The following is an 18,251-nucleotide window of genomic DNA, read 5'->3' on the forward strand; positions in this document are numbered from 1 at the left end:
TTAACAAATTCGATGAAGTATAAATGATCGTATCCATTCCTGGAGGTGAGTTATAACGTTGCCCCCACCTCCCCGCCACCCGCAGCCGCCCGGCCGTCACCGACAGAAGAAAAATGCTAACACGCCCCCGCGAAAACTATTAGTTATTTTGGCTCCCCCACAGGCCTTTGCTTCCAACGGATTATGGACCGCTACACAAACCATCGAGACTAGATGCAGGTAGTTAGCGGATTTTACTATTTCATATGATTTGTTGAAATTAAATGTAATTTTTCAGCAGTCATCTAATCAAAAAGTTCCATTATAGTATATTCTAACCGACATTGATAGAAATACGCAAGAATACTTAACTGATCTAAACGGCGAAACCTGTAACACGACACACGTATCGCAAAGCAATTATGTTTGCGATTGTACTTTAAGAATTAGAATCTAAAATGGAACAACTATACTTCGATACATTCTAATCATTATTTTTCAGTGAATTGATAATCCAGTGCCTAGGTAACTTTAGAATCTCAATTAATGCCCAAAACCCAACAGCGCACGCAGAATGATGAAATTCAAAACAAGATAAAGAATATGGCTCGTAAAAGTTTCATTGCTGTTAACTTATTTATGAAGTTGACTGCGTATTTAAATGTTGTATTTACGTCGAGAGGACACGATCTCATCTTTTTATGTACTCCTACATGTAAGAATACAAGAGCCTTTGATTCGGTTCAACTATTAATTTTTCAATTAAATTGAGATTTTTCGATATACATATTTTTTCTCGGACTTCAAAAGACGTTATAAAAATTTTGCTCTCTATTGTATTCTAAAAGGACATCGTGGCATTGACGTAAAAATCCTTAGTTACCTAATGATTTTTAATCTGGGAACAGGAAAACTCGACCACAAACCCAGGTTATGTAATATGAGTATACAAGCGACGTCATATAGCGGACACACAAAAGGCACACAAATGAACAAAACATAGTTTGCACATATGTTGAATAGACAAAGCACACAAGCACGTGAGGTCATCTCCCCTCATTAGGTGGTTAGTTTTCCGGGCGTGTCCGCAGACTCCGCGGATGTACAAGGGTGTGAGGTGCAAGGGGTAGTGCTGTGAGGGGCGAAGGGGGAAGCTGGTGTAGACGGGAAGTTACTTAATTAATCCCCGCGCGGACGCCATTGGCCGGTAAGGAAGCCGGGCGGGCGGCTATCTCATCGCCCACGCGTTAATTGGGCGCCCGGACGAGAGTCCAGATTACAGACGGCGTTAATGAAATGCTATTCTTTTACTCGTAGTACCTACAAAACGAGATGCATTTATATAACAAATCTCTCATACTTTTTCTCATTTTTTTACTGGTGGTAGGACCTCTTGTGAGTCCGCACGGGTAGGTGCCACCACCCTGCCTGTTTCTGCCATGAGGCAGTAATGCGTTTCGGTTTGAAGAGTGGGGCAGCCGTTGTAACTATATGAGACATTGAAACCGTACTGAGACCTTAGAATTTATATCTCAAGGTGGGTGGAGGCATTTACGTTGTAGATGTCTATGGACTCCTATAACCACTTAACATCAGGTGGGCCGTGAGCTCGTCCACCCTTCTAAGCAAAAAAAATTTACTTACAACTTATACTTACAACTGTGCCAATTAGCGGCTTCTGTCAATCGTATCACTAATAGGACACTAATAGAGTTTATTTCTGCGCTCTCATATCTGCAACTGTGAGCTCTAAAATACACGCTGCTCAGACTTTTAGTCGCAGCGAAACATAATAAGTGTATATGAGCCTTAAGGTGGAAGAAAGTTAATAAATATTGTAGTAGGAAAGGAGTTGGCTCGAAACTAATATCGCTCTCGTCGCGTCAAGTGAACGTATAAAGCTCAGATTTAGCGTGAGCCGAGGGCTGAACAGGCGCCAAACGCCCAGGTAAAGTACCTACTTACACCTCGATATACGAGGAAACGTAAATTATAATATTGTGTGTGTCGGTTGTAACCCTCTCGCGCTCACGTCGCGGCGGGCGCGTGTGTGCGCCCACTGAAAGAAAAGCAATTTCCTTCGGGCGGCGGGCGGCGGCCGGGGTTGAGGTCTCGCGCGAATATAATTTTGTTCATTTTTTTTTCATTCGGGCGAGTTAATTCAGCTTCGCGGCGGAGTCGGCTATTGATTAGGGCGCGTCTTACGTTTTTAATTTGTTTGCGCGCGCAGATGACGATGCACCCGCCGAGATGAGGTCTCGTCCTCCCGCACCTACCCGCGCCCGATTCTAATGAACCTCCTTCACTAACTGCCTTCGACTCTAATCACGAGCCTTTTCACGACCACTCAGTATCGTCATCGCGTTTTACGTATTCATTTGTAAACGATATCGCTTTATGATTCGAAGTTTTGAGATTATAAGTCATAGTGTTTCGAATAGGAATTATGTTACCGCTTATAAATGAAAAATATTGCAAGGAATTAATGTATCATTATAAGAGCCAAGCCATTCAGTTCTGAAGTATCTTAATGTGTTAATTTAACCGTTATTATACATAATATGAGTGAAATGAATATAATTTACAATTTTTTCTGTACGTATGTTGTTAGTAATAATATATATAAAAATGAATTGCTGTTCGTTAGTCTCGCTAAAACTCGAAACTCGAGAACGGCTGAACCGATTTGGCTAATTTTGGTTTTGAATTATTTGTGGAAGTCCAGAGAGTGCGGTAGGCAGCAGCTTGGCTCTGCCCCTGGCATTGCTGAAGTCCATGGGCGACGGTAACCAATCACCATCAGGTGGGCCGTATGCTCGTCTGCCTACAAGGGCAATAATAATAAAAAAGGTTTAAAAGGTAGATAAATATGAAAATGCTCAGAATGAAATAAAAATAACAATTTTGTTTTTCCTTTGATATGTCCTCGAAAAGTTTAGGTCTTTTATTTATCGATTGAGGCACTACGAAGTCTGCCGGGTCAGCTAGTTAGTAATAATTAAGGTGTGCATCAGAGTGGTTGTCGGTGGGTGTGCGATTCCATTGGTCATCTGTGCACCCGGTCTGTGCCCCCTCCCCCCTCCCGTCGCAGCCTCCGTCCTCACCCCCGCGCTCGCCGGAGCCTGCGAAACAACGCCGCCTGCATGTGACACATTAGTAAATGAGACGACGACCTCGGCCCGCCCTACTCACTGCTAACTAAATCCTTGTGTTATTTAATTACCGTCATGCGGAATAATATCAATAACATGTTAAGCTCGTTTAACTAAATAGCATAACACTCAAATATTATTGTATTAATTAATACGTGAAGCAATAACTTTGTACCCCTTTTTACGAAAATTACGCGGAAAGAGGAGTATGAAATTTCCCACACTTATAGAAAATATGTATATTGAAGGATTGCGGAATACTATTTTTTTAAATTATGCATTAATAAGACATTAAATCAATAAAAAAAACATTACGCACACTACCATGTATTCGACACACACACGCATGCATACTGTGTGTTTATTATCAAACTTTTCTTAATGCTCATAGTCTGTGGTCAAATTGAGAATAGATTAAATATTGTTTGTCTTTAATTTATTATTTGTCTAAAGTGTAGTCTTGGCGTAATCTCTGATTATAGAAGTATTGTACTTGACAACAGAATCATAATAGGGTACAAAGTTATAATTTCAATTAATTAAAGTCGAATTTCGACTACCGGGGGACCACTAGTATTAATTAATACGTGAAGCAAAAACTTTGTACCACTTTTTACGAAAATTGCGCGGACGGAGGATTATGAAATTTTCCAAACTTATAGAGAATATAGAGAAGGAGTGCAGAATGCTTTTTTTTTTTTAAGTATGCATAAAAATACATTAAATCAATTAAAAAAAACATTACACACACTACCATGTCTTTGACACAACACACAAACTTTTGTTATTACTTAAAATCTGTGGTTAAATTGAGAATAGGTTAATATTGTTTTATCTTTAGTATTATTTGTCTACAGTGTGGTTCTTGGCGAAATCTGTGATTAAAAAAGTGTACCTAAATAGTCTGACAATAGAACCTTAATAATGTTCAAACTTATAATTTCAATCAATTATATTCGAATTTCGACTACTGCGGGACCGCTAGTAGGTACTATATTAATGAATATTATAAAATATTGTTAAAGTAAACGAGTCGCAAGACGTCAAATTTGGCAAGGCGATCAGTCAATGAGGGAGCGAATCTCTTCGCTCAATAAATCTAGACGCCGCGCCGCCGTCTCAGCTCGGCCATTAAGCCTTTCAATAGTGGATATTCTTCGACGATCTCTTTGTTTTATTACTTTCATTTTATTGTTTTAATTTGAGTGCGGGTGCGCTATTTGCGTGCGCGCAGTTTGTCGCGCGCTCCGCCCACCGAGCCGTGGCCAATCGCGGTCGGGCCAAGACAAGGCGCGCCCGCGCACGCTTCCGCTCCCGCTCTCGCCGCTAACTCCACTCCTGTGCGATTCCCGTGGACTCTCTCGACGACAACGGTCATTGTTTAATACTATTATTATTTTATTGTAGTGAGGTCTGGCTCGGTCGCGGCCTTAACGCGAAGCCCGCCTCCCACTGAGCGATAATTTCAATGTCTTCGCGTATATTATTGTGTGATATTGAGTGAGATTCCACTCTGAGCATGTTTTATCGTCGAAGGCGCGTTTCGTGAGAGCTACTCAATAAGCTATAAACCATTCGAGTCCAAGAAGTTATTTTTAAACTCAAACTGAGACCTAACCCACGCTTTTATGTGTATTAAATTGTTTATTGTATTCCTGAAACAGATTTTTAGTGATAGTGCTTATGTATGCAATATAAATAGTAAAATATCGAATATTAAAAAAAGAAATAATTCAAAACTTATATAGGTACCTAAATAAATGTGAATTAATTAGAAATTCTTGTCACTTTATTTTGAGATCTTTTGAAATTATTATCCATAATAGGCAATCTATCTAGTCGGTTGGAAGCCTTTTTGAAAAAAGCTATAGGATAAAGCCGAGATAGATGCCCCACTTTTTGAGATAGTCATGTAATTTTGAAAATATTAATTTTATACGAATAATTTCTATTAAAGTAGTTTGCTCAATCCTTTATGTTTCATTAGTATTAATTTTTTTAAACCTATCAAATACAGATTTTGCAGAAATTCGTTTTTCGTAGAACCTTTTCTTGGAGGATAGATGCCTACCTGTATGGATAGTTGCCCCACCAAGAAAATACTGAGTAGGATAGATGCCTGAGTGCAGGATAGATGCCCTTTATACCGTGTAAACGAAAAAACCAATCCAAATATTAAGAAGTTCTATTCCTAACAGAGCAATTGTCTCCAAGAAACATGGGTCATAATAATAAAAAATATTTTGTATTTTTTAAGTCTTTGAATGTTTATAATTAAAAGATAATTCTCATATCACACAAATGATCATAATTAAATTTTTAAAGCGTTAAGTAAGCGTAAGCTAAACTACATTTTTTTAGTTTCAACATGCATTATCCTATTTTTTTTATTAAATTAAATTTTACAAATGTTTATTCAACAAAAATATAAATTCTTAATTGTTTATAAAATATTCACATTAAGTGTCAATGTGTACATTGCAAAATCATATTTTTTTATATTAAATTAACACAATAAAGATATCTATATTATTTTGTCAAATTGAAGTTTAACTGGATAGTGCTTTCAATTTTCCACATCTTCTACATCATTTCTGAAAAACACGTTTCATGTAGCTAGTTCTGAAACATTAAACATTGAATCCAGTCGGATTGCAACTTCGTATTTTTATAGTTTTCAAAACATTCAATTCAGATATATTTACATGCGTTTTAGGTTTATCCCTTAGATTTCTTTAGGGGCAAATCTATAGTTTTATTTCCTTTCATTTTATGTGGATTGTCTTCATATTCGCTGCTTGAACTGTAAATCATTTATTTGTATTTTATGTTTTCGCGGCATATTTCAGCTATATTCTGAAATGGCAGAGTATAGAGGGACAGATGCCCCTAAAGGCACCTATACCCCAAAAAATCAGGGCAACTATCCTTTATGATAAGGATAGATACCCAAATTTTTTGTAAATAAATTATAAACATAATAGCATTTATTTACACCTAGATGCAGACTCAATGAACCAATATATTCACGTAGTAAAAAATATAATGGAATTTTACACTAATTATAAAGTTATACCACGCTAAATATTAACCTTTAAATCTTTGACGTGTTCGTGAAATTCCGCGCGGAGAAAATTACATGCACGAGGAAAACACTTCGTCACCACGCAATTGTCAAATGGTACATAAGGTATAGGGTGATTGTGGTTCCTATTTATTCAATAAATTTTTTTTCATGAGTGCGGGAAGTTAGGTTTTTAGAACATGAGGCATCTATCCCGCTGCGGCATCTATCCAGGTTTTACCCTATTCATTTAATAAACTCAATTCTATCAAAAAAGAGTTAGAAATCGTGGCCAACCAGATTCAAACGATTTCCGGATCCAATAGAAATCGCAGCATGAATTCCGAAGACAATCTTTCTTTTCATGAGTTGGAAATCTCAATCGCATCGAAAAAACTGAATCCTGTAGTACATCAAACGAATTAATGCATAATGACTTCGCGGCATAAGGCGGCAGAAAAGCGTCACCACGGGCTCTTACGACCAGTCTTTGTTCACTCGGGACATTTGAACCTAAAGGCAACATGTTCGCGAGAATACATTCCCACGCTTTGTTTGAGCGCATTAAATACTAAAAGAAACGAAGCACATGTAAGCGACGGAAACAGAAAACGTAATACGAATAACGTTAAAGGGAAAACTAACCAATTGATTGTAAAAATGGGCGGCGAAATAGAAAAATATCGTCGGACGCATTCGTGTCCTGGTAAAATATTCAATCGGGCCAATTCGGGTCCGCGTATAAATTCTGTACCGCCATTATTTGTAGCGCGTCCTCGCGACCGAAAATCGGTACGTACATTGATAGTCGTCATTTTTCTTGTACGTATCGTTAATATTTTACGGGTGCGTGTCAACGGTTTATGGGCCCACTCTTAACACTAAAACGTTTTAGCAGTGCTCTCATTGTTTATACGTTTTACTATCGACTTTTTATAGTTTATTGCAGTTTGAGTGCTGTTCGGGGTTATGACACCGCGCGTATAGTCTGTGTTACGTTCGATTGTGCGCTATACAAGTAGATTTTCATTGCTCCCTAATGTCGGACGGAAACTTCGGAATTATCATGTGTATATTTCCAGCAGTCACTGTCACGTGCCCTTCGTGAATTATTCGAAGTTTATAGTAAACGAACTTGAGGGACCGCAATCGCCTTACAATTTTATACGCAAATGACAATACCCCCGCGATACATTGCTGTACGTAGGTACGTACATGGATATGTGTTAATTAGTGATTCACTGATTTAAAGATTTCAATCATTCTTATTGATTAGAGCGTTAGACTTGGATTTGTCTGATGAGAAAAAAAAGTGTGATGTATTCGAGACGGAAAACCGTCTAGCTGATAAATTATCATCGGTTTAAATCAGGCCAGTCCGTTGCTATCTTAAGAAAAACACAAAAAAATATGCTATTTTTTGTACTTTATTACAAAGTGAAGTCATACACTGTGTGCATTACTAATAAAAATCTTACGTTACGGACGTTTTTTCCCGTTTAGGGTACCCCTCCGCATCGTCCCATAAGGAACTTCGTTCCAAAAAACACTTTCGCAGTTTTAGTTTGTTCCTATATATAATTATATTAATTTGAGATGGACTAGTTCACTCGCTCAAATCCCTTTAGTATGAGACGTCTGACCCTAAATAAATAAAGCCCGCAGCATTTTCATTCTTAAAAATCGTCCACCGTAAAACATATATAAGAACGGACGGGTTCTTATCTAAGTGTAATTATCCAAGAAAGTTTGCGAGCTCCGAGAAAGAATTGCTCTCGGCTGGGAGTGCTGCTGTGTTTGTGTGGAGTGAGGCGGCGGCGGGGGGTCGGGGGGAGGGGTGGTAGGCTCACATGGGACGCGCTCTAATGAGGTGCCTGAAAGCGACAATGTCTTTGACTAAAGCAAATGTGTATGTATCTACATACGAGGGGTGGAGTCCCTTTTCTACATCAACGTTACGTGCTATGTAATGCGACACTATTGTGTATTTATGTTACCTAGTTATTTATATGAGTGAAACATTACTGTTTTTTTTTCAACCTCAATATATATGCCATAGATAATAATATAGATAAACCATAAACCAGCCATAGATAAACCGAATAGATTCAACAAATCCAATTACCTTAGCAACTAATTTAATGATATCGTACTTTTACAAAATCATATTTATAAAACTGAAATATATTGAATAACATATTATTTACTGATATATACCTAAAGTGAAGGCAGCTTCTATTTGTTAATCGCACAAATGAGAACGTCGAATTCGTCGTAAAATTGAAATACGAAGTACTTCTAATAACACATTCGAGCAAAGTTGTAAAGCAATTGGAAAGTTATCCAGTGGGGTGGAATCGATGCAGATAGAAGGAGGAGCGCGGCACGGAAAAGCGACAGGGTCGATTGCGCCTTCCGGTCCGTAGCCGGTTTTAATTTCCCGCGCGATGCGGCGGCGCGTTAAGTTTAAACGGCCGGAGATGAGTCGCACACGTACTAATATCATGCAAGGCCCGGGCCGTCGCCATAGCGACGCACACTCAAATGACGTGTGCGGTGTTGCGCGGGTGTGAGGCTGGGGTAATATGATTTGAGCGTCCCCGGGCACCGCGACACCCCGCCCGCTTGTTTGCTCTCCGATGCAATCGCGATACGAGGCCCTCGCCCGGCGACACATCTCTCACCTCCGTCTTCGATAACCGCATCGGATTCCTTGTTGCAGTCCGTCGCATTCTATTGAAATAGATACTTCGCGGCCCTGAGCTCGATTTACACATCGCCCCTCGCCGCATCGTTCTGACGACTCTCAATATAAAATGTATTTGAGTTCTGTTTGTTTTCTAACTATAAATGAAGATAGTAAGATATAAAGGACCATTTTGAGATCGTAGTTTCTGAAATTACTACTGAAATATGAGCTGTTAACATTGTTTAATTATTGACAACGAAAGTAGCTGTTTGTCTGTGCTCTTGGCACTACGGATGCCCATAAACAATAATCAACTCGTGCGAAAACCTAATCAAGCGCGAAACGATACAAGAAAATTAGTATGAACAAACGACGCTGGACTGGACACTCCATGCTAAACAAACAAACGCTTTTCGTTCAAAGATCTCAAGCTATAATTTAATCCTAATATCACTTGAACATGAAATATTTTAAAGATATTATGGACATTGTACACAATCATCGCAATAATACTGACTCGTTCATAATAAATCAATCCAACATTCGGCTTTCGGCATCTCAGTATTTAAGGGTATCATATTTTGGTGTCACCATATTTTTTCGTGTTGACTCTGCAGAATGTGGCATGGATTTTCTCGAAAATGTCACGACTTTAAGACGCTATATGTGACAATTACGTCGTGGTGTTGGCGCTCATTAGTTTCTGACGAAAGGACGCTTCATGTATCATGTATTACACGTCGCCGGAGCCGGCCAACGATGGGACAATAAAGCAATCAATCCGCACCGCCATACTCCGCAAACGAGCTGCTGCAACTGACGAACGGCCTTTTGTAACTTTAACGCACACGTACATTTACAAAAACAAACTTCAAGTGTTCTTAGAGTTCATACTCTAAGACTTCATAGTCGTCGTGGCCTAAAGGATAAGACGTCGGGTGCATTCGTATCGAGCGATGCAACGGTGTTCGAATCCCGCAGGCGGATACTAATTTTTCTAATGAAATACGTACTTAACAAGTGTTCACGATTGACTTCCACGGTGAAGGAATAACATCGTGTAATAAAAATCAAACCCGCAAAATTTTAATTTGCGTAATTACTGGTGGTAGGACCTCTTGTGAGTCAGCACGGGTAGGTACCACCACCCCGTCTATTTCTGCCGTGACGCAGTAATGCGTTTCGGTTTGAAGGGTGGAGTAGCCGTTGTAATTATACTGAGACCTTAGAACTTATATCTCAAGGTGGATGGCGCATTTACGTCGTAGATGTCTATAGGCTCCAGTAACCACTTAACACCAGGTGGGCTGTGAGCTCGTCTACACATCTAAGCAATAAAAAAAATAAAAACCTACAAATAATTTAAAAGCATACGTTGGCGTATTCGCAATTGCAACGCAAACCCCAAAGGCCGTGAACAACGCTTCGTGTGATATATGATACAACGGGTAATAATAACTATGAAGGTTGGCGCCAATCATGCAACGAAGACGAATTCGTACCGAGCACCACAACGTGCACTCTCGGCTAATGAGAACCGGGTTTACTAGTTATTATCCACTTTGGTAGTTGGCCCGCGGCTCGATGAAGACGTCGCGGGCGCAGCGCTGGGCCGCGGGCACACAATTTGCCCGCGCACTAGACGCCGAGCGCCTTAGCCCGCAGCGCGCTTTATACTTTATCCTCAGTAATTGCAGCTCCGACGCGATCTACCTTCGAACGTCCACCACCACCGGAACGATGGTAGGGGATAATTGCCCTATTGTAGCTTAGATCCACCGCGAACGACTCACAAATCGCTTTCGAGAAACCTTCCTGGTTTTAAATTAATGGTTCAAACGATGAACGAACTTTATTATTTTGATAATTAACTTGGAAAACGAAATTAATAGGTGCATTGTAACAAGGCTGGTAATAAAACATCGCATGTTCACTCCGGGCGATGAACGACAGTCTATTGTTTTGAGCTATTATGTCTGCTCAGAATATTTGATTCATATCACAATTTTCGCTACGAACGAACTAAATTTCGCCGTTTTCATGTTCAGAGAAGTTGCAAAAATTGAACCCATAGGATCTTACATGAACTTAGGGTTCTGTTATTCATTTTACTATTTCTCTATCTTCAACCAAATAGATCAGACCCTGAAAATGAATTCTCGAAGGTCAGTGTTGTAAATAAGGAATACTTTATTTTTGAATTCTAGGTGGTTGGGTCGTGGTTCAATGTTTGTTCTGTCAGAGGCACAAGCACGGAATTTGCTGAAATGGACTCGAAAGCAAGCGGGACGGCTTGTGGATCTCGGGGCAGGCGATGGCGAAGTAAGCCGAAGATTCGCTCACATATACTCGGATAAATATGCTACTGAGATATCATGGAGCATGAGGAAGACACTGGCCAAGAAGGGATACACGTACGTACCTAGTTATCTGACGACTAAAACTCGCGTTTGTGGGACTTTAACTTTAGCGGATCTCTTTTTTTTATTGCCCTTGTAGGCAAACGAGTATACGGCCCACCTAATGGTGAGTGATTACCGTCGCCCATGGACTTCAGCAATGCTAAGGGCAGTCCCAAACCGGTGCCTACCGCTCTCACGGGATGCCTTATGATTATTTTTTACTAATCAAACACAATAGAGATTGGATATCGTCAGCTTCCAGAAAGTCCAAGTTGTAGTCATGCTCAGTGAGACAAACGCAAATAAATAGAACGATTGTAGTAACTTCTTGGTTGGCGCGAGTTGCACACATAATAGTACTTTATGGTTTCATCTCGGATTTATTTTTATTTATTTATTGATTTATTAAAGTAAACTTATACGTATAGGTATACGTATTTTTCATTTAAAAAAATCCTACCTATGCTGATAGCCTTGAGAGGCTATTTCAGCTTCTCCTTGACGTGTAGGTGAGCTCACGGGACTCAAACCGGAGTTTTGCTAACACTGGCCCTAGCAAGAGCAGTGCTTCGCAGAATCTACCACCAGATCGGAAACGCGAACCACTGAGAAGATCCACGTAAATACCGCCACTCACCTTAAGATATGAGTACTGAGGTCTCAGTATAGTTACAATGGTTGCCCCACCCTTCAAACCGAAACGCATTACTGCATCACGGCAGAAATAGGCATCCTACCTAAGCATACCTATCCGTGCGACTCACAAGAGTTCCTACCACCAGTAAAGTTTTACATATAAAATGGTAATTTTTTTTATTTCCAGGTTATTAGACGTGGATGAATGGTGGCGCGACCAGCAGTTCGACTGTGTGTGCACGATGAACTTGTTGGATCGATGCTCCAAACCGAAGACGATGTTGAAACAAGCTCGAGCCGCGATCGCTCCTGGGGGCGTTTTACTCGTGGCGCTCGTCTTACCTTACAAGCCTTACGTTGAGGGTATGAAGACCATTCTGTTATTTCTAATATTAATAACTAGATGTATCCAGTGCTCGAGTGCCCCCTAAGCGCGGACACCTGGTACCAATAAGGTCGCACCCTTGTCCGAAAAAAATTGGGTATCTAACGATTCGGGTTAAATTTTCCCCTTAATATGTAGAGATTGAAAAAATTCTCATTTTAACTATCAAAATTATATTTACATAAATAATTTACAATCACTATAATTGTAAATTCACTAATATCCCAAAATAACAATTCACCTTTGTATAATATTTTTCGATGGTTTTACATATATTCTATAGTTTTTAAATAAAATTTGTTATTTTATGGAGAAAAAATTATGAACCAAATTATTTGTTCATATAAACACACGTATAAATAGCAATCCGATCTAACAATTAATTTGATCCTATCAGGATGTCAGATCGAATTTATAAGATTACTACTATGTATTGTCATCGATCTTTAATCCGTATGCAAATTATATAGTTAATCAGACGTCTCGAAGTCGGGAAATTTACATTCCCAGATTCCATTAAATACAAAAATTACACCACACTAAGATAATTAAAGCTTGAAAATTGTATGTTTGTGTGTCATGAGTTGAAGTTTGTATTGAACTTGACACATTAAGGAAAGTGTCCGTTTTTAGTCCCATAAATCTACGATAAGTGACGCTCGAATCATTCAGACCAATGAGCTTTTCATACATTCTTCAGAATCCATAATCGGGACTTGCTAGGCAAGAATAAATGATATAAACGTATTAAACATTACATTATATGAGGCTAGATATTGCTAGAGCGGTAATTAATACATCTGCTGTGTAATTATATAGTCATCTTTTTTTTTAATTGCTTAGATGTGTGGACGAGCTCACAGCCCACCTGGTTGTTAAGCGGTAACTGGAGCTCATAGACATCTACAACGTAAATGCGCCACCCATCTTGAGATACAAGTTCTAAGGTCTCAGTATAGTTACAACGGCTGCCCCACCCTTCAAACCGAAACGTATTACTGCTTCACCGCAGAAATAGGCAGGGTGGTGGTACCTACCCGCGCGGATTCACAAGAGGTCCTATCACCTGTTCCATTAAGAATAAAATCAATTTTCAGCGACCTCAGACCATAAGCCTGAGGAGCGTCTTCCGATCTACGACTGCTGCGAGTTCGAAGACCAGGTGACGGCCTTCGTGTCGTTCATGGAGAAGGAAGCCGGCTACGAGCTGGTCTCCTGGACGCGGACGCCGTACCTCTGCGAGGGAGACTTCGCTCAGGCCTACTACTGGCTCGACGACTCCGTATACGTGTTCAAGCCTAAAGCCATCCCATCCGAATGAAAGCTAAGCCATTACTTATAATTAACTCTTAACGAATTTTATCTGCATTTATTTAAACTAATAGTTTAGGCGTTTCGTCAATTTCAAATATATACTTATGTAACTAAGATATCTTATTTGTAATCGCAAAAAAATCGCGTTATTTATAATCGTTATTAGATTATAATTAAACACGTTGTTCAGTGATGAATGAAGTCTATAAATTCTTTTTTTATCTGTAATATACTATGATATAATGGCCACTCGCTTATTAGAATTTTTGACAGGTTTATATCACAGACATCTCGTTACCATTTTGGACATACATTGTCCACCTTCCATTGGGCAAATATTTTCAAAGACACAAAATTGATAAATTTGTATTTGCTTTGAACACGATATAACTGCCGTGATTTATTTGCAAGAGTATTAAGACTGTTGATGTATCAACAAATCGAATTACACTTGACACGAATTACACTTGCGTGCATAACTCGTCATTCCTGACATACAATATTAAAATAACAATACATTCCGTTCATTCTTTTATTTTCAGCCAGTAAAACATTTTAAAAATAATGTTAAGAATAACAAAGTAATAATGCCTTAAATAGAAGTGAATTGTATATACTTTACCGGTGCCTAATGAATCAGGTATAACTCGTTATATTAAATTAAACATTTTTGATATTAAATATTTAATACAGATTAAGTGACTTTTTTAATGTACCTACTCATTGTTGAGATTACAAAAACAAAATGAACTTTGGTTCCAATTTTCATATATTCCGTATGGTTATTATATGGTATTATACTGGTTAATTATATAAAATATGTATGTGTATATTAGTTATTTACTAACTTAAGGAAACGCTACCAAAGTGTATAATATGATTCACTCAGGGTGTAAGAGAAGCGCTCTCGTAAACGGTCATTGGTTTTAGTGATAACAGTTATTATTACATTGAATTGTATTGTTTTGGAACGAAGTTCCTTATCGCGCGTTGTGAAAGGGGGCTAGACGGAAAAAATTCTTACGAAAAGTTGTCACGACACTTTTTAGATCCATCATTCTGACCAATCAACGTGTAGGCGCTTATCGCGTGACATTGCTCGTATCCGATTAGCCCGCGTAATGAGTACAGTTTCTCGAGATAGCGTTTCAACAATAGTAATTTAGTTCATAGTATTGTTTTTTTCTTCTTCATAATGCCGTAATTTATTATTATAACTTAAAAAAAATTTACAATTCCTTCACTAATTAATCGAAAGGAACTTCGTTCCATCCGGGTGTCCCTTGACACCTCTGAAGTTTTTTTTATTCTTGACGTGAATAAATAATGATTGAAAAACCATTTATGTACATTTATATTTATCATCGTGACGTAATTTCAGTTATGAATCAGCTGAGACGCAGGGTCAATGGTCTCGCACGCGCGCGAGGAAAGTTGAGCGAGTTAGTGAATGTTTTATATACGTTTGAGATTTTATTTATTGTTTTTTTTTTCTATCTAAGCTGAAGTCCTTGAGAGGCTATTTCAGCGTAGCCCTATCAAGTAGGTGAGCTCGCGGGCCTCAAACCTGACGAAGCTGCTAATACTGACCCTAGCAAGAGCCGTGCTTCGCATAATCTACCACCGGATCGAAAACGCGACCCACTGAGAAGATCCGGCGAGAAACTCGGTGGGTTTTGTCTGTGGATTAATTTACTCTTCGAGCCCTTGGTCGCAAGCGACGGATCCGGCGAGAACGATGACCGGATTTATTACTCGCTAAAGCGCGTAAACATCGTCATGTCCTTAACGTTGCCTTGAGATTCAGTCTAAGCCTTTGTTATATTGTATAACAACAGTAATAGGCAGGGTGGTGGGAATCACACGTAAGGACCATACAAGCTACGACGAGTACATTGCCGATTAATGAAATATGGAATGCGATATGTGTTAAAAGGTTTTTTTTTACTGGTGGTAGGACCTCTTGTATGTCCGCGCGGGTAGGTACCACCACCCTGCCTATTTCTGCCGTGAAGCAGTAATGCGTTTCGGTTTAAAAGGTGGGGCAGCCGTTGTAACTATACTGAGACCTTAGAACTTATATCTCAAGGTGGGTGGCGCATTTACGTTGTAGATGTCTATGGGCTCCAGCTACCACTTAACAACCAGGTAGGCTGTGAGCTCGGCTACCCATCTAAGCAATAAAAAATAAAAGTGAAGCATGCGTCACTTAGCAAATCAATAAGATTTTCCATATGCAATAACTATTAGTAGAATGAGAGAGCGATTTTTTCAATAATAATAAAATAGCTAAAAATAACGTAAGTCAGCTTCACAAAGAATACCGTTTTTCGTTTCTAGTATTATTACCGATTCTGCATCGTGAACTCTTCTGTTACACCCTGTATGTTGATCGAGTGATTATATTCTTTTTTTTTTCTAACAAAGAAATTTATGTCAAATCAATATTTAAACCATTAATTAAGTATAATAAATGATTTGAGTATTAGAAAGAAATCAATCAAATTAATTGTGTATAAGGTACAGCGAGCTTATGACCGCGGTTTCATGCGTAATTTAGCGATATATATTATATTTTTCTTTTTTTATGAAAATTTGTTGTTTACGTCATCGTTGGCTGTCCAAGCGTGTTTTTCTTTAAATCGTGTATTTAGCCGAATGACAATGTAAAATACAGATCACAATGTCACTCTTTATATGGTACAACGCGGTTATAAAGAGGAAATGCGGGTGCTGAGAAAGTTATCTAAAATATATTTGTCTCCTCATCCGAATATAGATGAATAACAGAACAGAACATATTGAAAATAGGCAAATGAAAAGTCTAAGTTTCGTATTCCCGTTTCCTGGACCAAAATTAGACCGTTTTTTAAGTGAAAACTTCTTCGACACTGTTTTGCTGCAAAAGTCACAATAATACACAAAGAGTGACACTTAAAATAGACTATAACTGTATAAACTTACTTGAGACCTTAGAACTTATATCTCAAGGTGTGTGGCGCATTTACGTTCTAGATGTCTATGGGCTCCAGTAACCACTTAACACCGGGTGGGCTGTGAGCTCGTTCGTCCACACGTCTAGCAATAAAAAAAAATTAAAAAAAAGTACAATAATATAGCAATGTAAAGACGTAGCAGCTGTAGATATAAACATTAGTGAAATGTATCTCCAATTTTTATGGGCAAAACGCCACCCGCGTTTCCTCTTTTAGTGACACCAGTATAGTTAGCATCTTCAAATCTTAGCCGAATATCGTACACTTTTGTAATATTGTACACACTGTAATACAGGAATATAAAAAATTGGATACCTTATCGAAATTGGTTCAGCCATTCCGGAGAATGGTGCACGAACGCACAGACAAAATGTCTGTTAACGATTTTATTATATGTAATTCTTTCTACGCATTTTCCATGTAATATTTGTAAAGTATTTTGAAAGAGCTTAAATGTGAAGGTTGCACGCCATACTGATGTTTGAGCGATGGGTACGTTAAAGATCAGATAGAGACTAATGAGCTCGTCTGGTCGTCTAAGCTACTAAAACAGCGGTTCGATTACTCGTTTGCCTTAATAGGCAGTAAAAGTACTTTTATTCATATAAAACAATTTATATTAGTATTATCGTAATAATAATGTCAATATAATCATTTAATAAAGTACCTACGAAATACACAGGACATCGAAAAAAGTACAAAATTATATATATTTTTTTCAGTTATTTTTGATATTTGAAACATCAATGCATGTTTCTGCTGTTAATGTAAGATTATGTTCTGTGCCAAATAAATGTTCATCTAATAAATAAATAAATATATACGTTCCGATTTACACGTTTTTATCTTAAGGACTTCCTATCTGTACATTTAAGTAGGTATATTTACATATATGTACCTATGTACTAACTCGATTTTTTTATTACATGTTGTAGAAAATAAAATTAATCGAAAATATTGTTGATTGTTTCTATCACGTACCTACAGACTAATTTATTTATTTCAATTCCTATTATTATAGCAAATTGTGTAAGCCATAAAACAGGATCTCCAAATGTTAAAAATGCAGCAAAACAGTAGACCTCATGAGCAACACGCGGCCGCCGTCACCCTAAACGCGTCATTTCTGATCCTCCCGATCCTCCAAAAAAAAAACTGTCAGTGCTTTTAGGCATTCCAAGCGCCAGCGACATTTCTCTTCACTGAAAGGCTCGACTGAGTTTCTCGCCGAATCTTCTCAGTAAGTAGAGACTCCGATTAGGTAGTAAATTCGGCGAAGCACTGCTCTTGCTAGGACAGATATTAACAGTTTCTCATGCTGAGCTCCGTGAAATCGCCTAAACACCTGGTGAAGCCAGAATAACCCTTTGAGACAACTACGAGACAGTACGGAGGCAAAAAAAAAATGGAAGTTTCTCTTGCACAACAATAATAATAATTCTCCCCATTCCTATCTTTACTGGACAGTGGGCAGCGTGTGTAGTCCATCGAACAATATCCAGACAATACCAACATCCTGCTCACTCCACTAAAATTTTTGATATCACACATTTACATATTTGTGCTTGTGGAACAGTACACTTCGAAATTATATGCTGTTATGATCAATCCTAAAATAGGGCACTTGAAAACGT

At 38.5% G+C, this 18,251-nt stretch overlaps 1 protein-coding gene across 4 annotated transcripts in view; it reads left to right on the top strand.

Annotated features, from left to right (window-relative positions):
- LOC101741599 (protein-L-histidine N-pros-methyltransferase) overlaps positions 1 to 17,574 on the top strand; it is a 63,094-nt gene extending 45,520 nt beyond the window's left edge. For all 4 annotated transcript variants that reach the window (XM_062671235.1, XM_062671234.1, XM_062671233.1 and 1 more), the window contains 3 exons: positions 11,092 to 11,298; positions 12,110 to 12,285; positions 13,405 to 17,574. In XM_062671235.1, the coding sequence (XP_062527219.1) occupies positions 11,092 to 11,298; positions 12,110 to 12,285; positions 13,405 to 13,628 (607 nt within the window). In that variant the 3' untranslated portion in view covers positions 13,629 to 17,574. The remainder of the gene's footprint in view (positions 1 to 11,091; positions 11,299 to 12,109; positions 12,286 to 13,404) is intronic.
- The last annotated feature ends 677 nt before the right edge of the window (positions 17,575 to 18,251 follow it).

The sequence above is a fragment of the Bombyx mori genome, chromosome 11 (genome assembly GCF_030269925.1).
Source record: "Bombyx mori chromosome 11, ASM3026992v2".
Classification (NCBI taxonomy): Eukaryota; Metazoa; Arthropoda; class Insecta; order Lepidoptera; family Bombycidae; genus Bombyx; species Bombyx mori.